The sequence below is a fragment of the Silurus meridionalis genome, chromosome 27 (assembly GCF_014805685.1).
Source record: "Silurus meridionalis isolate SWU-2019-XX chromosome 27, ASM1480568v1, whole genome shotgun sequence".
Classification (NCBI taxonomy): domain Eukaryota; kingdom Metazoa; phylum Chordata; class Actinopteri; order Siluriformes; family Siluridae; genus Silurus; species Silurus meridionalis.
In genome coordinates, this window is record NC_060910.1 from 7,677,365 (window position 1) to 7,698,650 (window position 21,286).

At 37.4% G+C, this 21,286-nt stretch overlaps 2 protein-coding genes across 7 annotated transcripts; one reads left to right on the forward strand and one right to left on the reverse strand.

Moving 5' to 3' along the window:
• The first annotated feature begins 829 nt into the window (after positions 1–829).
• Positions 830–15,234, forward strand: LOC124380893 (coiled-coil domain-containing protein 158-like). Of its 6 annotated transcripts, none has more exons than XM_046842194.1 (24): positions 830–1,072; positions 1,241–1,292; positions 1,426–1,565; positions 1,656–1,834; positions 2,011–2,120; positions 2,209–2,554; positions 2,918–2,997; positions 3,131–3,241; positions 3,472–3,586; positions 3,728–3,847; positions 4,212–4,355; positions 4,849–5,133; positions 5,859–6,027; positions 6,912–7,064; positions 8,869–8,981; positions 10,784–10,942; positions 11,700–11,792; positions 11,895–12,059; positions 12,139–12,281; positions 13,211–13,273; positions 13,564–13,631; positions 13,800–13,958; positions 14,831–14,935; positions 15,017–15,234. In XM_046842194.1, exons 1-24 carry the CDS (start codon positions 967–969, stop codon positions 15,169–15,171), a joined length of 3,333 nt encoding a protein of 1,110 aa, XP_046698150.1. In that variant the 5' UTR covers positions 830–966; the 3' UTR covers positions 15,172–15,234. The 6 variants fall into 6 exon arrangements, with proteins under 6 accessions (XP_046698150.1, XP_046698151.1, XP_046698154.1 ...); XM_046842195.1 differs by having other exon boundaries at positions 2,209–2,539; XM_046842196.1 differs by having other exon boundaries at positions 831–1,072; positions 15,041–15,234.
• Positions 15,235–15,276: 42 nt separating this feature from the next.
• zgc:158260 (uncharacterized protein LOC571389 homolog) lies at positions 15,277–19,680 on the reverse strand. Its single transcript, XM_046842201.1, has 8 exons — positions 19,524–19,680; positions 18,147–18,513; positions 17,477–17,640; positions 16,889–17,057; positions 16,567–16,740; positions 15,687–15,827; positions 15,519–15,596; positions 15,277–15,417 (listed from the first exon to the last, which is right to left on the reverse strand). Exons 1-8 carry the CDS (start codon positions 19,646–19,648, stop codon positions 15,316–15,318), a joined length of 1,320 nt encoding a protein of 439 aa, XP_046698157.1. The 5' UTR covers positions 19,649–19,680; the 3' UTR covers positions 15,277–15,315.
• Positions 19,681–21,286: the final 1,606 nt, after the last annotated feature.

Below are 21,286 nucleotides of genomic sequence, written 5' to 3' on the forward strand. Positions count from 1 at the left end.
GTATATAATATGATGTACAGTATATCATATGGTGTTGCAGTATATCATTTTGTGTACCGTAAGTAAAATGATGTGTAGTATATCATGTGGTGGTGTACAGTATGTAACACGATGTACAGGATATCATGTGGTGTACTATATGTAACTTAGTGTATAGTATGTCATGTGATGTACAGTATGTAACATGTTGTCAATGGTATCATGTGGTTTTACAATATGGCATGTGGTTCACGGTATGAAACATGATGCACAGTATATGATGTGGTGGATTGTATGTATCATGATGTACGGTATATCATGCAGTGTTACAGTATATGATGTGTACAGTATGTAACATGATGTAGATTATGTCATGTGGTGTTACAATATGTTATGTCGTGTCATGTGGTGTATAGAATGCAACATGATTTGCAGTATATTGTGTAGTGTACTGTATGTAACATGATGTGCAGTATGTCATGAGGTGTTACATTATATCATTTGGTGTACAGTATGTAACATGATGTAGTGTTTGAAATACTAATCCATTTGAATAGACTTCAGTAATTAGCAGAAATCACGAAACAACACGACAAATCTTTTTACTTTATTTACATTGTTGCAATACGAACAACTTTTATAACATTTTAATTGTTATTGCCATTTCCATTACTTTTATTAATGTATATATTAGAATTATTATTATAGTTACTTACACACAGACACATGCACTACATAGGGTATGATATAAAGCCTTTTGGACCCTACTTAGTGCACTACTACACGTAATTTTGGATTCGCCCACTGTTGAGCCGCTTTTTATTGCCGTTGCCTTGGTGATGACCACGGCTTTCTTTCTCATGTTGGAGAGGAGTAGCTACGTTAGCTGCGTTCGGTGCTTAGCAGGGAGACTGTCCACAACCCGAGGGTTTATATATTGTTTTAATATCGTTTTCAGATTTAATTTAGCAAAGTTAATTAAAGGATATGTCATTCGAGCCACAGAATGAAAGTAGCAAGTGTAAGCAAGCAAGCGCACCGGAAGTGTCAGGATGTTTGAATGGAGAAACCGGATGTGCTGTTACTCGTTCATGTAAGCTGTGATGGATTTACAAACTGGAGAAAGTTTGCATCATAAGCTCGGTTTGGAGAAAGAATTGATTTTAAAATATACAATAATGTAAAAAATAAACAATAATAACCAAGTGTCTAACTATAAAGCAGTTACTATGAGACTTTATAACGCCAGTCTTTATTTTAGGTTCTGAAGAGAGAACCCAACTGAAGCACAACATAAATCTGGCAATGTTAAGGTATCAAATTCTGTCCATAAAACATTTATTACATCTAAATATAATCACATTATATAACAGACTGTATGGTCACCTTATTTATTTTTTAATTTCTTTCAAAATCAACATCATGATCACATCCTGCACATTGCAGTGAGGAGCTGGAGAGAAGAACCCAAGAGACTCTAAAGCTCCAGGAAGAAGTTGAACAAGCCACGAGACTCACATTAGAAAGAATGGGTCATGCATTTGGGTCATGCAACCCTGAAATATCAGGAAATCCTATGTCTACAAGTAAGACTATTACCATAAAATCATGTCACAATGTTTGAAAATGTGTTTTTCAGGCTTATATTTGCAATAATCCATCTCAACACCTTGTAGACCATGAAACAGAGGAACCTCCTGAATTTGAAGTTAACAGCCAACATTCTTGTTCCATGAACTCTGGTGTGGATGTGAACGAAGCGAGTTGGCTGAATTTTCAAGGCAGAGATGTTTTCGAGTGTGCACTCGAAGACTATTCAGAGCAAGTGTCTGACCTCCAAAAACAGCTGAGAGAGGTAAACAAAGCGTTTAGCCAATCTTCAGCATGTCCTGTGTTTTATTTACTTATTTACATATTTATTCTTGTAATGAAAAAGCGTGAACAGTGTATGGCAAAATATGTAATAAAGTTTTGTGAAAAGATCATAAAAATGATCATGAATGTGTCTTGCATTGGTAATGCCTTTTTTAGCAGTGTGAACAGCATGAACTGCAGAAGTTTCATTCTCATCAGTCGATCATCCAATTAGAGAGCAAACTGAAAGAATGCCAAACTGAGAAAGACACCTTGGCAAATTTAAGGTAAGAGATTGAGTACTAATATGTGTCATTCATAAAGTCCGGTAATATTAAATTGTAATATTTTCTATGTTGTAATAAATTTCCACAGACTAACGGAATCTCAGGACCATGCCAAACTAATCGAGCAGCTCCAGGCAGCTCAGCTGGAGCTCCACTTCCTAAAGCAGAACGAAGGCCACGATATGATGGAAGTTAAAGACAGAGTAAAGACTTTAAGCGGAAGAGGAGAAATTATGGCGGAAATTCTGCAGGACGTCTTCGACAGGCTTTCGGATTATGAAAAGTGTAGTGGAGAAAGCAGCGGCCTTTGCTATGGCCAAGCTTTCAGCCGTAGCCAGCTTCCTCTAGGAGATGCAGTGGAGAAAGCAATACAAGACCTGGAGCATAAAAACCGTGACCTCCAGGAGAAACGGCAAATGGTATTTCACTTAGCTGTAGGTTGGATTTTTCCTCTGGGGTCTCAGGTTTCATCACCCTGCTGAATACACTGCTCTTAATTGCCCCTAGGTGTAGGTGAGAATGTGTTGTTGTGTTGCGTTTAAATCCAGGCCACCGAAACACATGATGATTTGGCTAGGATGCATGAGTAAAGAAGGGAGATTTATAAATTGACCTAAAATATAGATTGCAGGCAGGTGGACATGTCTCATTATGGTTAGTCGAAATCTCAAAGCCAATCTCAGCAGCATCAAAGCTTTTTATTTACCCAGACATAAATTATGTGAATGTTAACAGAGAAACCAATTAGCCAAAGGATTACTTATTATGGATCATTTTTGTTTGTTTGTATTTACCAGGTCCAGAGACAAATGAAAGACCCTAAGGAACAGGGTCAAGGAAAAACAGTTTCTCTTAATCTCGATGAATATAAGGAAAAGTATGTACAATTTGTGTCTTTTTTTTATTATTATTTATTAACCGTTGTGGAAGATTGGCTGAGGTCAAAATAATTGTGTTTTGATTATTTTATGTTATATTTATGTGTCCTTTGCCAATGATTTTTGAAATAGAATAAAGCAGCTCATTACCAGTCATGAGCAGAAGGTGGCGATGTTGAACGAGAAACTGAACAGCTCTCAGACTCATGCAGACGTCCTGCAACACCAAGTGGAAGCGTTACAGTAAGAGTCATGTGGGCATGTCACACTCTACTGGGCCTTGAGCCTTAATAAAGTTGTATCTAAAATACCAATACATTTCATAGCATTTTAATGGTTTCCTTAGGAATCAGGTCCAAGCAACGGAAAACCTTTAAACGTTTAAAAAGTCGTGCACTACCTCCGAACCCAGACCCTTTCCATAAATACCTACTTTATACTTTTAACTGATCTCTGTTTTGTGTTCATTCAAGACAACAGCTCCAAAGCCAAACCTTACTGCACCAATCAGAGATGACGGATATGGAGTCTGCTCTCTCTTTACTGCGCTCAGACCTGCTGGAGCAACACAACAGCTACAAAGATAAGGTAATCGGGAAAAAAATCCAAACGTGTTGTTCTTTTCATCAAAAGTATGACACAGATGACCTGTGAAACACTCAGATATGTGGAGGCAGTAAAGTGTGCTGATTTCTTAAAAAGGGAGTAAACCTGTGGCTTGTTGATTAGGTCAATGTTCTAGAGGAGGCCCTGGCTCAAGCAAAATTCCAGGCAGAGCACGTACAGAGAGAGAGAGACCTCTTACTCCAGCAAGCCGAGGAACAGGACATACAGCTGTGCCGACTTACAGTAATGCATGTTTAACTTTAATGCACATTTCACTTGGGAAACCCAAGTACATTTCTTCAGTATGACAATTGTGTAGAAGAAATATAATGACTCCATATTTCATGGACTGTCCCACAAAAAAGAAAAAAAGATTTGTATAAACAAAGATGAACTGAAATTATTCTCTCTTGATTACACTTTTATAGCCAGTATTTAATTGATTCATATTACTTAGCACTCTCTGCTCCTAAATCAATCTGCTTTCAACAGCCAATAAGGAAGTTTCTAAATAAATGAGTTTCTATCCTAGCACAGTGCAGGACATTGTACTGAAACTCAGAGTGAAATATGAGAATATGTGAACAATTGTACCACGCCATCCCAGACAGAGCTCCGGCAGACTGTGAAAGAACTGTGCCTAGAGAGGCAGCAGAGGTCCGAGCTGGAGCAGCATAGTCTTGGTGTTCAGCAACTTGAGAATATTGTCCGATCTCTTAGAGAGCAGTGTCAGAGACATCTGGACCTGCAGGTCAGTAGAAACTAATTGTAGTGTATGTACATTAGCTTTTCCTGAACATCTGAAGATTTGTGTTTTTTTTTTATGCGAATATGTGCCCCATTTGACAGACGTTTGTCAGATACCGAGCTGCAAGTGACAGGAAGAGCTAGAGCAGCTTTATGGTGAGATACTGTAGATCAAGAAGGCCAACAAAAACACCCTGCATTTGCCTGTACGGTTCCAGGCAACAGCTTTCCTAGTATTTGTTATAATCTTATTCGATCAATTTAATCAAAATCTTAATCCCAGCTATTGTGCTTGGCATTCTGTTCTGTTGGCAAATGATCACAATCGCCCTAAGAGCTTACCACTTGGAACCACTTAGGTCATAACTGAATTAAGAATCACACTGGCATAATGAGGCATGCTGCCAAACAACCTGCTTATTCACACACATTGTTGAATGATTTGTATTAAAAAAAAGTCATCTCCAGTGCCATGTGGAACATTGCATTCGATGCAGGAGCAGAGCAGCAGTGAGACCAGGAGGATACAGGCTCTGCTGGACGAGCGGGATGCAGAGCTGCCACTGAAGCAGCAACAAGTGCAACAGAGCCAGGTTCAGCTGCAGGAGGCGCACACAAATGTGCAGGCACTACAGACCGAGGTGGAGCTGTTAAGACTCAGGTTGGAGGATGGAAAAAAGAATAGCGAGTTGCTCATGAGGCCTCTGGTGGCCCTGCAGCAGGAAAGAAAGAACCTGACCAAGCAGCTCAAGCAGCTCCGGCTGGACAACCAGCAGCTGAGGGTAAACCTATAGAGGATGTTAGTGTAATTGAATTGCATGAAATACATATGCTGATTATTTATCATATGCACTAGTTTACACCTAGAGAAATATAGAGTAAACAATCCACCTATCAGCATGTTTTTTGGAGGTTGGAGAAAAAGATCTATATCATGTCACACACACACACACACACACACACACACACACACACACACACACACATCAGTTAATCGCCATTTAACTAACTTGCAGAAATCGTATCATATTAACAGTAAAGTTATGAGCAAACACTGACAATGATTGTCAAACACTGGCAGTTTGGTGGTGATGGGATTTGAACTCAGAAACTTGAGATCAAAAGTCCAACGTCTTTAAATCAATACAATAACCCTAATAATAATTTCATTCAATATCTTTCAAAAGACCTAAGGGTTGCAATATTCACATACTTCCATTCAGGCTTTTCTGAGGCATGAAGTGCAGCTCACAGGCAGCAGGAGGTTCTTAAATATTTCAAACGTCACCATTAATAAACGCTTCATATACTTTTAATGTTGTTTGATTGGCCACCGTTATTCTGATAATTATTCTGATAATGTTGCTAACTTTTTGTCGAGTGAATTCATTTGGGGAATTTGAACACACAAGCTTCTAATTATGGCCACTAATCTAGAAGTGCGGAGAGACTGTATATAAACCGCTGGTCAGTTTAGATGTAATAAACTGTACTTGTGTGTGAGCAGGCTGCCCTGCTGGAGGCAGAACTAAGGCTGAGTGCTATGGAGCAGCAGAAGTCCCAGCAGCAAGCTGCCCTTTCAGAGAGAACGAACAACCTACACCAACTAACTCTAGAGAAACAGCAGGTGATGGCTAAGCTGGAGGACCAGTGCAAGAAGTTAGATCAACTCAAGGGTAAAGAAAATGTAAATTAACCTGTCGAATTTTGATCATAGGAAACGTGTCATGGAACCTGTCATGCAAGACTGGAGATTTTTGTCTACTTCTGTGTCTAGTTTAGTCATTTCTCCTTCACCAGGTGCTGTGTGAAACATCTCTGAACATGTGTACATGCTGAGACTTTACAATAGATTCACATAGTGGTGTATTAATTTTAACAAATACTGTTGCCACACAGACAGCGTTTTCTTTTTTCATTGTTGTTGTGCAAATATTTATTGACCATAATTGGAGCTACAATTGACAGTCCCGAGTTCAACTACAATCTAGAACTAGCTGGCCTGTTGGCTAACTACTATTGGTTTTGGTGTTTTTTTTCCCCAAAATCCAATGTTGTCATGTATCATATTAAACTGCTAAATAATATGGATTTCTGCAAATGTACATATGTGGGGTTGCGTTCTTCCCCTCCACACAACCTACCCTTTCTTTTCTGTCAGCTCTCCTATTGGCCCCCACAAAGAATCAGGCCATACATGACTCATTTCCTCTCATCAGCCATGTTAAAGTGTTCAGTCTCACTGTGAGCTCAGCGATTTGCTCCCCAACACTGTGTATAGCAGCCTAAACCCCCGAACCACCCCCACCCACCCACCCACACACACACACACACACACACACACACACACACACAAAACCACCATGAAATCCCTCTAGTGATGACCGTGTATGCATGTCAGTGGCACTGTATCTATGGCAAATACTGCATTATATATCACTGTGACATTTTTTTAAAGGTCATGATGTGCATGCACATGCCCACATGGAGTTACCAAATTGACTTATGTAACTAGCAGTTTGTTTATTAATGACCCTTTGTGTTGATTCCCTCTGTTTAGAAGAGCAGGAGACTTTAAGAGAAGAACACCTGAGGAAAACCGAAGAGCTGCAATTGCAGAACAGCAAACTAAAAGCCCAACGTGATAACATCCGAAATGACTTGGAGCAGACCAAGATCACCATCAAAGCACTGCAGGGTGCTGATGAACATGGTACAAGCACACACCAAGTACTGTTTATAAGGCACATCATATATAAGCTAAAAACACAATGGTTATAAACATTATCTTTACTAGGGAGCATTAGATTTTAAACCTCAGTTGAACCTCAGCATCAGTAAATTTTTTTGGTCTATTAATAAATTCTAGCAGTTATGTCCTGTCAGTCATAAGAGTTCTCTTCATACTAACATTCCATACAATCTTTAAATGTAGGATTTTTTAATATAAGGGTTATGGTTGTAAGTTAAGTCAGCTAGAATTAGCCATGTTTTATGGACATTCAAGGTACAGCACAGTGACATTCTCCATTGCCTTAGCAATATGCATCCTAGATTGTCCTCAGATGGTGTACAATGAAGTCATTTTAAATGGAATGTTTTCAAAGTAAAATAAATGCAAGCTCATGCATCAATTGAATCTTTTGAATACGCTTTTACCTCTCGCTCGCCATTCCTATTATTATGGTTGATACTCTGAATTGGCACAAATTCTGGTTAACAGAGTTCAGTATATTTTTATTTTTGGCTTGCCTAAATCATTTACTTACAGTTATTGATGTAGTCAAATATCTGCCATTTATTTTAAAACATTGTGATTGCTCTAAGCAGTGTACATTTAAATGCAGTTGGATTCTCTTAAAATACTTCATTTATTAAAAAAAAAGTGGGATACAGTGTGAAGCTTTTTCCAGGCTTAAGTGTTAACTGCAGCTGAATATAACTATATTTAGCCACTGTCTGCATTATGAAAAGGAAGTAGGATTCAATTGTGCGGACCCTCTCTGAAACTTTCCATCTACTGATTAAAGACTGTTATCTTTACAATAACACAATGGGGAAACAGTAAAGCCAAGTTGGTACTCACTGACCCCAAAGATCGCTTTCTAATTGAAGACCTATCAAAGCCCTGGGAAAAGAATGTATAGGAAGTGTTAATGTATACATGTGTAAATATAGTCCTCCATCTCCAGCGCGAGCATCCCATGCTTGAAGGCAGAGGATGTTTTTATAATCAGCAGTCTTTTTTTTTGTGAGAAGGTAATTCACATTGTTTATTTAGTGAAGTGAGATCTGGATCAGGTTAAAATAATAGGTGGAAGACTCTGACCCTGCGCTTTCATTCGGCTTCTTTAAGGAGCGTGCCGCCTTCCCTTCATTAGACCTCAACTCTGGAGAATAGCAGGAAGGTTACATACTGGGATCCTAGTTTTGGAGCATCTTGGTACACTTGCTTCCTCCTATTATTCCTCCATTTCTTTTTTTTCATCATGTGACAATGTAACCTGACTCTGCTGTTCAGCCATTTGTCCGTTTGCTCGACGTCATCATGGTACGATTGTTACAGCGAGAAATTACGTAGTGTCAAAATGTTAGTACTGGCTAGGTCCTGACTTCTAAAGTCTCGTTTCTATAAGAGTATTTGTTTGATTGCTTTTGTCGTATTGCATGGTACATAAGCACTTGCGAAGAGAATGGGAACAATGTGGTCCCATATGACGCAAGCTTCAGCTTTTGAGAAGCTAGACAAAGCATCCTTTGAATCGCTGGCAAACAGTGTAGCTTCTAACTTTGTACAGGTCATGTGAAGCAGTTATTCTGAATGTTGATTCCAATATAAATTCCAGTCACAGGTTTTCATAGTGTGTTTGGACAATGAACCAAAATGAATAATAATAATATATATCAGTGTCTTCAATGACAGATATAATTAGTAACTTTCTGACAATGCTTCATGTTTACATGAGATGTTTACATTATTTAATTATAAGTAGTAAGTGCTATATGTTGTCTTACAGGTCTAAAGATTGCCTTTGGCATACAGAAGCAGATCACTGCCAAGCGAGAACAGGTTGACTTACTCCAGAGCCGTGTACAATTGCTGGAGGAGACCACAGAAAAACTCACTCAGGTACAAATCTTTACCAGCAGCCCCAATGACAAACCTGGGCATTTTTCTACTTAATAGACAGAAACAAATACTGATTCCAACAGGATCTAATATAATATAGAGTTTTACTTCTAGTTTACTTGACTGTTATAATCACATTACATTATCATTACACTAAACCATTTGCGTGTAGTGCAGCAATGTTCCCTTCTCTGTTCAGCTCTTTGGTTAGACAGCTTATTAGAGCTGCAACAGCTAATTTCTTTAGTTAGTTGTCAACGAATGCCATTATCGATGCCCTTATCGATTCGTTGGGTTGCTCAAGTTAGGGTTTAGTGTGACGGTAAGATAACACAGCCACTTGGGAAATGGCGGAGAGTACAGGGTCAACCTGCAGCGGGAACATGGATGAAGGTGAAACATCAGCACGGTAAGCAAAAACTGTATATTCTCCTTATGTAAAAATGGTACAGTTTAATGAAGTGCTATTGTGTAAACTGTTTGATAACTTCAGGACAGTCACACTGGATCTGTTCTGTCATGACTCGTGAGCATCAGGTTGCACAATGAGCTCATTCGTGACATAGTGATGCGTTCAATTAAAACCGTGCGAACAAACACTAAATCTAATAACAACAGCAGCAGGAAACGATTAAATTTTTAGTCACTGTTGTGGTTTTTCAGCAAATGCTTGTGTTTGTACACCAATGTATGTGTGTGTGCACACACACACACTTATCTGTGTGTGTGTATATATATATATATATATATATATATATATATATATATATATATATATATATATATATATATATATATGTGTATATATATATATATATATATATATATATATATTTTATTTTATTTTATTTTATTTTCCAATCAAGCCAATTTTTATAGCATTTGTCAACACTTTGTTAAACTACAACAGTTAACTTATCTGTTTTCAAACGTGATTTACTGTGGCTTTACTATACCTTTAAATGCTTGTTTTAAATGTTTATATATTTTATTTATGCATATAGAATTTGATTATTAAAAAAATGAAATTCACTATATTGTAGATGCTTATAAGCTTCACTTAACCATACAAAATGTCTGTGTATTTTTTAAGCATGGTTGTCAACTTGCCATCTGCGATTATTAAAAACAATACAAATGTTGATTTACACAAATTGCTTCACCTTGTTTACTCGAATGTTTTTTTTAGTTTTTTGTTTTTTACAGAAATAAACAACCCAGCATGAGTGAATTTGATCAAAGAAGAAATTCCCCATGCACTCCTCAACAAGCTCCTAAAAATACAAGATAGTTAAACTCTTTAAACATAAATAGCCTCAATTAAGGTTCTATATAGTTATAATAAGCAAAACCAAAAAAATGTGTGTGTATATAAAAATGTATATATATATATATACATTTTTTTTGGTTTTGCTTATTATTATTATTATATAAATCTGATATATAAATCTGATTTATTTATGAACAGAAAAATTAAGAGTCTAATTAATCGATTATCAAAAATAGTCAGTTGCAGCCCTACAGCTTATTTTAACTACAACAAAATTGCTGACAAAAAGGGGCATATAAAGGAAGGGATAAATCCTGCTTTTAATATAATAATAATTTCCTCGAACAAATCAGTCTTTCAAATCATTTTGGCGAAAAAAGAATAAAGGTTGTTTATTAGATTCTTTATTAGAATCTTTACTAGATGCCGTATTCGTTCCATGTTTGTATTAATCAATATCATGCCTGATAAAATGCTTTTCATCAGTGAGATTAACCCTAATGCTGTGGGGGGTGGGCTGGTGTAATCTCAGGAGAAAAGCTACCATTTGATGAAATGCAAACGTCAAGCGCAGGAGCTGCTTTTTGAGACGGAGAGAAGGAAGAGGCTTGAAATCGAAATGGAGGCTTTCCGTACTACAGAGAAACTGCTGAAAAGTGAAACTGAGAGGCTCGAAACAGCTCTGCACAAGGTTCCCTTACACCTCACACAATCACAAGTCTTGTACATGGAAAGCATGGAAAATGAAAAGCAGGCACAATATTACATTCAACATAAACATTAGTGGTTTATATATTTTGATTTAATTTACTCACAATTATGTTACCCCATCACTGATATCTAGTTGAACCAGAATGGTGTAATACATGATTTTATCCTTCCGTAAGAGAGCGTATAATTTTACAATATTAAAAACCCACATCTCACCAATCCTCCTTCTCGCTGGCGTAATGCAATGTACTTTAGAATAGAATTAACTTTATTTGTCACATGTACATTACAGCACAGTGAAATTAGTTTTTCGGATAAACCCCAGCTTGCTCAGGAGCTGGGGTCAGAGCGCAGGGTCGGTCATGATGCAGCACCCCTGGAGCACAGAGGGTTTAGGCTTGCTCAAGGGATCAGTAACCCAGCACCTTATCCACTGAGCTACAACTCCTTTTTACAGCATAATAGAACTAATGGAGATTCAGCAACAAAAAATAGACTTATGAATTAACTTTATTAGTTAATTAGATGATAGATATGTAATTGAAATGATGTCTGAAGTAAGTATAATTACTACTTATACTTACAAGCAGTTGATTGGCCTTTGTATAAATTTGTAGGATTCTACAACCTCTCTAAAACCTGCCTTTTGCCTATTATGAAAATTAATTCTGACAGAAGTACTGAGAGGTGCAGGATGAGGTTTATATCTCATGACTTTTATGCTTCATGTCTTCCAGATGTCAGATAGTTTCGCAGAGTGCCAAGAGTACATTCAGAAACAGCAGCAAGAGATCATGAGGCTAAAACTTCAGCACACTCTTGAGCTGAAGGTACATGTTGTATTAAATTCCATTCAGCCGTGCTAATGCTGATTACCGTATTTTCTGTCGCGGTGCTAAACAGTACAATACTGCTTTGTATATCTTGTCTAGGAGGGCCAGAACTTACGATCCACAAGTGCCCGAATAATGTGTGAGCGGAAACAAGACTTACAAGCTACAAACAACATCTGCATATCGCCCACCACCAGTCGTTCTCTCCCTGAAGCCTCGCCACTCCCTGAAGTGCCCTATCAAGCTCACTCTGCTAGCCAAGAGGTATCTTGACATTTGCAAATTTTTAAGGTAACCACCACTGGAATATTTTGAAGTTCGTTTTCTCTTTTTCTGTGTCTAGTTAAATGTTAGTGACCAGAAGTGTAGCTCCGTTATGGAGCTGCGGAGCCTGGTTAAAGAGCTACACAGTGTGATTGATATGGAACAGAGCCCTGACACCAGCAACACCAGCTCCAGGTTCATGGAAACTCACAGGAGCAGAAAGTAAGAGTCTTAATCTTGGATCAATCATTATAGAACTATGCATTAATGAAACTATTACAAGAGAAGCTATGAGAAAGGAATCCATTACTGCGTGGAAACAAAAAGTGTACGTTATTACATAACTTTTACACAATAGACTTTTTATTTTTTATCCACATCACCTGTGGTGCAGGTATAATTTTATATATTGAGAAAATCTGTGTTATATATTCATAAATCCGTGAAAGTTACGTAGATGTCAACTTTTTAAGACAAACAAATTAGTTCATTTCCTGTAGCAATTAACAATATACAACACAATGTTATAATATATTTATAATTGAGACAAAGATATTGTTTTGATTAAAACAGAACATCACAACCATAATATCACTTTTTGCAAATATTCTATATATTGTTTTGTGCTCATTTATTGTGAAGGGTGCCAGAAATTCTTGCCTTTAATAATTAGTTTATCTCTGCGAGCCAATATTTTAAAGATATGTAGCTTATTGTGTGGCTGAGGAATTCATAAAGAAATTATACAACTATACATGTTTTAAATATTCGGTTTATTTCAATTTGGTTATAGAGCACGTTCAACAAGGCACATTATCACTAAACAGCTTACTGAAATATGGATAAAGATTAAGATCTCAAATGAGCAGATCTCTTGTTGATTTCTTTAATATCCGCCCATGGGATTTTTCTTTTCACAGTACTGGGAAATGAGTCCAATCTTGTAGTGTGGTAAATACCCAAATGTAAAGATCAGTTGAAAATCCAATTAAAAAAAAAAATCCAAACAAACTATATTTGGTGCAATTTAGTATTAAACAATCTTTTTGCATTCAACTAGAATGTTACACTGACCCCAGTAGTTTATATTAAATTTGATTAAAACACAAATGCTCTTTTTGATCTCTTGATCGGTTGTGTTATTGATGCAGAAAAGAAGTGACTGAGAACCCCGAAGGTGAAATCAGGCAGACGAGACCAAGTACCTGTTACAAGTGAGATAAACCTATTATTGTTTATATGTTTGATTGTTGCTTTTGCCCCAATGCATCGTTTCTTTTCCCCCAGTGCATGAATGGGTATTTCTGCAGTAACTGCTTGGAGCTTGCTTGTATGAAATACACTCCTATGTCAGTTTCAGTTTGCCAGTTTTTTAACACATGGTTGAATGTCAATACTTCATGACTGTGGTTTCTACTTTCTTTCTTTATTCTTTGCTGCACTATTAATGCACTTAACCATTAACGCACGGTTGGCCTGCGCTGCATGTGTTGCCATAATGCAGTGAACAAGATCCTGTCCGAGTTCCAAACTTCGATAAACTGGATGTGAACAGTGTGTTTTCAGCTAACTGTGAGTGCACTGCCGTAATGATAAATGTAATTAAAAAATAGACACCTCCATTTAAAATAACCAATGCCCCACCTCTTAACCTTTACATTTGTGCAAGGGCATATGGCGATCAGTAATTATCAGTAAATACAAAGTACGTTTTGTTGTTAATTACTTCTGTTTTCATAGATGAATCTGGAATTAAAGCAGGCCGACCTCACTACACTTCACTCTGTGTAGCAGCGATGGGACGGAGATCTCCAGTACACTCCCTTCTGACCTCTGACCTTCCTATCGATATCTATTGTAGCCTCAGGACACACAGCTCTGCCCATACTGTGCAAACATGTAAGTCTTTGTACGAAAAAAGATTTCTACTGTTTAAGAGACATAAATGTCTAACAAAAGGTTTATCACTCTTTTATTTCTATTTTATTATTAAAACACATGTACATCACGCCCAGATGTGTGCCTTCCCCAAACTCTTACCGCAAAGTTGGAAGCACACAACTGTACGTCTTTGTAAACTCGAACATTACAATTTCCCTTTACTGTGACAAAAGAGTCCAAACCTGTTCCCATAATGTCCCTGAATGAACACATGGTTTTCCAAGGTTGTAGGAGTTGTTTACAGTCCTTTACAGATCTTAATCCCACTCAACACTATATGCTTAACCTAGAACGCTGATTCCCAACTTCTCTCCCAACAATAATACCCAACCTGATCTCACTAATACCCTTAGGCTGGGCCTGTGAGGAGGCCAAACACCAAAAAATCCTTAGTGCCAGACTACAAAGTCAAATGGAAAGCCTGCTAAGAAGATTGAAGGATATTATAACATGAGGACAATGGGGACTAAATCTTGCATGGGATGTTCAAAAACCATATATGTGTGATGGTCAGGTTTACAAAAACCTTTGGTCTATTAGTGTAATTGGGCTGAAACACTTCATCCTAAACTTGGCCAAATGACTGGCACTTGATACTGAAAAAAGGCATTTTTATAGTTTTTAAAATCATATTTACATACACATTTATATGTAAAAAAAAGTAATGGTTAATATAAATGGATAACTTTCTCCACTGGCACCTATTGGTGTCATACTTTTGTGGAGACTAAAACATAAATGGCTTTTATAGGCTATTATTTATGTTAATTTGACACCTTGCATATATTTCAATATATAGACTATGTATGCTTTTATTTCAATTGTAACAGCTTTCAGTAGAGATGCTGAAATAACAGGGCGGACATGCAAGAATGAGCTGATCAAGTTGGAGAGTCTTCAGAACAAAGCAGAGGATCATCAAATAAAGAATCAAGGTAGGACTATTGGTGAGAATATAAACAGTTATGTAGATTATATGTTTATTAGGCATTCTACCATGAAAGCTTATATTCCAGTGTTTGCGTCTGACACTGTTGCAGAAATGACCTCGATGATAAAACGCCAGGAGAAGACGAGGAGGAGGATCAAAGAGCGAAAAACAATCAAAAAAGATAAGCTTCCAGACGAGACAAAAACACAAGAATTAAGATCCAAAGCAAATAGAAAATGAACCTGATAAATGATTTAGACTCATAATTTAAAATAAAGGACATTTCCACCATTTTTATCCAAATCTTTTCACTGTTTTTCATTAACATTTCGGGTTACAGTATTGCTCAGCTGCAACACGGGAAAGTTGATAGTTGGGGTATATTTAAAGCATGCTACTTCGTGGGCATGTGACTGCTGAAGCTGTTGCAACTGTCACTCTGGTCCTGTTCTCCTGCTCTTCCTCCAAAAAAATAGAACTGAGAAACTGCAAAATAATTATGAATAAATCTCAGAGACGTTTAACTATGACATTTATGACAGTCTAGATTTCAGGCTTCATGAATCAGTAAAAGATTCTTTGTTTACCCTGGGAACTCTTAATCCTTTAGTGATGATGAACTGCTTGAAGGCCTGAGCTCCATGAATCTGCTTTAGTTCTTCATCCTGTTCAACAACAACAAAAAAATCGTAGATAACCACAGGATGGATTACATTTCCTGTCTGCTTTTAGAGGCTTCACTTGATTGCGCTCACCTTCTCAGTGGGTTGCTGCTGAAGCTCAGAATCTTTAGTCACTGATGGGTCTCTGAGTGGCTCATTTAGAGGCCGCTTCTTCCATGTTTTAGGGTTTAAATACCATGCGCCATATGTCGTTTTACTACTAGGTATGTACACCTGGTGTTGAGAGATTTAAATGAAGAGGAACAAGGAAACAACTTTTTTTTGTGGTAGGGAAAATAATCAATTTTTTATAAAAGATGTTTCCAAGCTGTAAATATTGCTTCATTTTTTATTGTCTCTAGTTGTTTGATCACACAAAGCCAAGATAGCAAATATTTGTGAACCCAAATATGACCTGACCTGAAGGTAGTGTACAAGCTGTCCATTCTATATTCTCTACTCAGGATAAAACTCTTAGCAACTTGAAAGCGTGTACTGGTCTATATTAGTAATACTTCTGGCACTAAAAGCAAGACACCTCTACCCTAATAATTTTTCTTTTGGTTTAAAACACAATGTACACACACTGAATAAACAGATCTGCAGGTTCAACAGTATGAATGGAAGACTCTACAAAGACCATGCACACCACCAATCACTGATCTCAAACATCCTTAGGACTTTACTTCAAATAAACAGGGCTTAAAAGTGGCACAAACATTCACCTAGACTTAATTTATGTCATTAGTCCTTCTAATAAAGTAACACAATCGAATAATCTGTTAGTTTATTTATACAGAGTAGGAAATTTAGCACTCATCTCCATGTGCTACCTGCAGAAATATGCTTTGTTTGACCTTTTAGAAAGATTAGTAGCTGGCATGCAATAGATAACTGATTAACTAAGTAGCAAATTAGAACTGGCAAGGATTATTAGGGACAAAAATAACTTTTATAAAAGCTCTGTTGTTACCTTGTTAAGCTCAGAGTCTTTCAGTTGTTGGTTGTATGAGTAGTCTTTTTTTTGCAGCTCTTCTGTTTTTTCAATGGTTCCAACATCTTGGAATGTTAAGCCTGTCTTCTTTTCACAACCACTAGTGAACAGGTTCAGGATTGTAGTCTCTGTGATGTCACTACTCTCCTGACCCTAAAATAATTAGCGTTATAGTCACAGATGAACGGTTACACAAGGAGAATGCATAAGGGGAAAATGACAAAAATAATGTATCAGTCATAGTGTCAGAGCAGGCCCTATGTCATGAATACATGACTTTAATGCGATAATGCCGACTGACCAGTGAGGTGACCCAGTCACAGAACAACCTGGTGACTCTATTGATTTCTTCATCCATTGAAGAGACGTGCAGGCTTTTGTTGATCATTATTTCTTCATCTTTGGCAAAAATGTTCTTAGCTTCCTTCAATTTATAGGGATTCCAAGAACTGTTTTTTTCCTCATCCTGCCTGGAACAGCAGCGATTATGTTTGTTAATGTTGGAATTATTTTTTTTTTATCCAATGTGACTTACAAGTAAAGCAAAAAATAACAGAGCTGATAAAGCAAAAGCAGCTGCAAGATACAGCAGACCATCAAAACAAAACAGCATGTTCTAGTGCACACGAATGCACACAGAAAAACTTAATCATAAAAGTTGGACATTGTGTGTTAGGGGTATAAAAGTCCTAAAACACATTTGATTACCTGTGGAACAAAAACAAGGATAAATCCTAATATATGACATACAGCAGGTGTACTGTCCAATTCTCACTTTGATGTGCACCCAGACTTACAAAACTAACATTCCATAAACTTATCATACTTCAGACGAAAAACAGATGAGCAGATGTGTACGCCAAGCAGAGGCTCTTGAACAGACACTTACATTGGACTGCTAGGAGATTCTGTTGTTTCCTCTGGTAATGTCTCTTGAATAAGGCCTTCACATGGCACTAGATTTTCTTTGCTACATTCCTCTTGTTTGGCCAGAGGTGTCTCAATCCTGACATGCATTGCTGGGTCCAGGATAGACAAGACCTCATCAAACAGCTAACAAACAAGGTAAAAATAGATGTCTTATTATTTCCTATTTGACAACCTAGCTGCATTCCAAACTTAATTAAATTGTTCTCATTATTAGAGTTATAAAAAAAGTAGGGGTATTAGCAGTAGAATTTTTCATTATATTATAACCAACATAAACACACATGCTGTTAGTAAAAAATTTAAATAAAATAAAAAATACCCCTAAAAGATCAAATGCCTTCTTAGGAAACAACTATTTCCAACAAAATCCCTTCAGAATTTATCACACTGTTGTTATATATAGAGATTGACTACACGAAAAGGCTGTGTGCTCATTTGTAACATTTTTGGGATATCACAGCCAGACACAAAAGGCATGAGATCCCATACCTTGCTTTGGTATGTCTGTAACTTACACTAATGATTGTTCTGAGGACCATGCGACTGCCAACCAGAGATTTGTTTTGTTTAGTCTAAAGCACTTCTGACTGCCACAATCTGCTCATCTTGATCGGTATATTGTAGCATACCTCAGGTGTCATGCCACTTCCTAAATGTGGATAAAGAGCAAGCGGGTGTGTGCTCAGGCTCTGCTCCACTGCATCCACAAATCGTCTACGTGTCTCGCGTAGACAGTTCTTTTTGGAGAAACATGCCTGCTCTTTGGTAAAGCGCCTTGTTGCCGATTTCTTTGGCTTACGAGACTGGCCAAAAATAACAGCTTCGGTTCCATGATGCGGCTGTGTCAAAGTCCCTGCTTGTGGTACAGGGTAGCCATCTCTAAAATCATTGAGTCCTGCCGTCAAAAACCGCCATCTGTGTCCATTCAAGGCATCGGAAAGCTTGAGCTTGTGAACTGGGTCTTTCAGACACTTAATGTGAAGTCTTTCTTTATACCTGCAAAAAGAACAAAAGGACAACCTATTGCTAAAATCATACATTTTATGAATCCAAAATTTAGTTACAGCCAAAAACAATTGCAGACATCCGATCATCGCACTCTTATGTCCTTATAAAAAAAGCTTTATAATAAGGATTTAATGTAGAATTTAAAAAAGTAAAGCAGTGGGTCTACATTTACCTTAAATTGGTATCAGACTCAAAACATCACTTAGCAGTTATTCTCTTAACACAAAACTTGAAAGCAAAGTATATTGTAAAAAATAATAATAAAGAATGAAATAAGTAGATTAAATATGCATTTCAGTTTGACAGGGTGTAACACAGAGATGCCCAAACTAGGACTTGCAGGCCAAAGTTGGCCAGTGGTGACCTTTGATTTGGCCATGCCATGTATTAAAAATTTGGGGGGAATTTCCATTGATACCGAGCTTAATTTCTAATTTACCTTAGCTTTTTTGTATGTATTATTTAAAGCTGCACAAACATTGGCAGTACCTCCCCCTTTGAGCAGACTCCTAGTCTTATCAACAAGATCAAATGTGAACTGAATTGGAAATACGCTCAGACTCTCACCTACATAATATCCTGACTTCAGTAAGTTGGCTGCAGCCTGAATTGGAAAAAAATTGTGAAATCTTCATTGCATATTTTCATTGCACTATAGAACTATAAAACTTAAAAAATATAACTAAGCAGATTACAGAGTTTTCTATATACAGCCCCCTACACACTTAGTATTATGCCATCATAAATATGGGGAATGAATGTTAATGTTATTTTAATATAGTTTAGTATAATGCAACATTTACTTCAAATAAGTTTGATTCTTGGCCCCTCACAGGAAAAGGTTTGGGCACCTCTGTTGTAATGTAATGTTAAAAAAACTGGGATCTGGAATAAAAAGAAATGCTTACTATTGTCTACCAACTGAAATCACACTCATACAAATAGAAACTAAATGCAATAAAATACAGAGATAGAAGAAAATGGGTCAAATACAATACCAAGGATGAACTGGAAGGCTTTTTCCGAGTCTAGTTTGGCAATTTCTGTCGGTCATCTTGTGTACTTTGGTACCAGTCAGTTGTTTTAGACAACCAGTGTCTTGGATTAAACATGCTCTCCACATATGCAGTGTTGTAGGGATCAGCGAGTGGGTTGCTATGGCGAGGCCTGTTATAGAATCATTAGGTGAAGTGTGCACTTCGCAGTAGTGCAGAGACACGAATTGGGACCTAAGTCAAAAAATGGAGGCTTGCAGCAGGTTGTGCACAGACATAATGATGAACTGCAGTTTGTGTTAATTAGTAACACCTCCCATTCCTTGGCCATTCCTTTGTAAAATCATGGCATCCAATCAGGATGTATAAATAAAATTGCTAAGGCTTATGGTGTTTTTTTTTTTCAGGAAATCATACTGTACATTTTTTAGTGATTATGTTCAGTTCAGTAATCTTTTTTTTCTCAGATCATGGCAGACTAGTGCTTCTGTTTGTTCTGTCATCCAATTTATTTCTAATTCATCACCATTTTCGTACAACAATTTTCATCATGATGGTTTACAAACTGCATCGCAGACAGATCAATGTGCTCTATTGTTCATGTACTAATATTTTGTAGCTAACAAAATTTATATATTTCAGCTTGCAGTTTTATTTGTAGTGCATTTTTAACAATTCATTTTGTAGCAAAATGTATTTACAGAACAGATGGCAAGAAAATCTTCATGGTATGTGATAAGGAAGTAACCTTGAGAGAAACCAGGGTGAACTTTTGTTGAACTTTTCGACTATTCGCCGATGGAGACCTGAGTGCAGGACTTGAGTGAAGAGAGAGAAAGGTGTCTTACCTGTTGATTCGAAAATGGTTACATGTGACCATAATTCATCTTGATTTTTAGTTGGCTAGATAATTTTCAATACTTGGATTACATTTTTTAAAAATAAATAAATAAATAAGACACTGTTGAGGTGACCATCTGTGAGCAATAGTACAGTTTCATGCTGAGGAAGCACCAGGGATGCAATATTTGCTTTGAAAGAAGCTGGAGAGAAGGGGAATGAAAGTCAGTAGGAGTAAGACAGAGTACATGTGTGTGAATGAGAGGGAAGGCAGTGGAGTGGTGCGGTTGCAGGAAGAAGAGGTGGAGAAGGTGGAGGAGTTCAGGTTCCTGAGGTCAACACTGCAAAGTAATAGAAAGTGTGTTAGAGAAGTGAAGAAAAGAGTGCAGGCAGGGTGGAGTGGGTGGAGAAGAGTGACAGGAGTGATTTGTGATAGAAGAGTATCTGCAAGAGTGAAAGGAACAGTTTATAGGACTGTGGTGACACCTGAGATGTTGTATGGTTTAGAGACAGTGGCATTGAGTAAAAGACAGGCGGTGGAGCTGGAGGTAGCAGAGCTGAAGATGCTGAGATTTTCATTAGGAGTGATGATGATGGACAGGATTAAAAATTTGTTTATTAGAGGGACATCGCATGTAGGACGTTTTGGAGACAAGATGAGGGAGGTGTGATTGAGAGGAGAATGCTGAGGATGGAGCTACCATGAAAAAAAAAAAGATGGGGAAAGACATGCATGTAGTTGGTTTGAAAGAGGGAGATGTAGAGGACAGGGGGGTATGGAGACGGATGATCCGCTGTGGCGACCCCTAATGGGAGCAGCTGAAAGAAGAATAAAAAGATAGCAATTTTAGCATATGTAAAGATGTAAAATTATTTCAAACTACAAATATTGATTGTGTTTAACAGCAAAACAAATATAGAATACA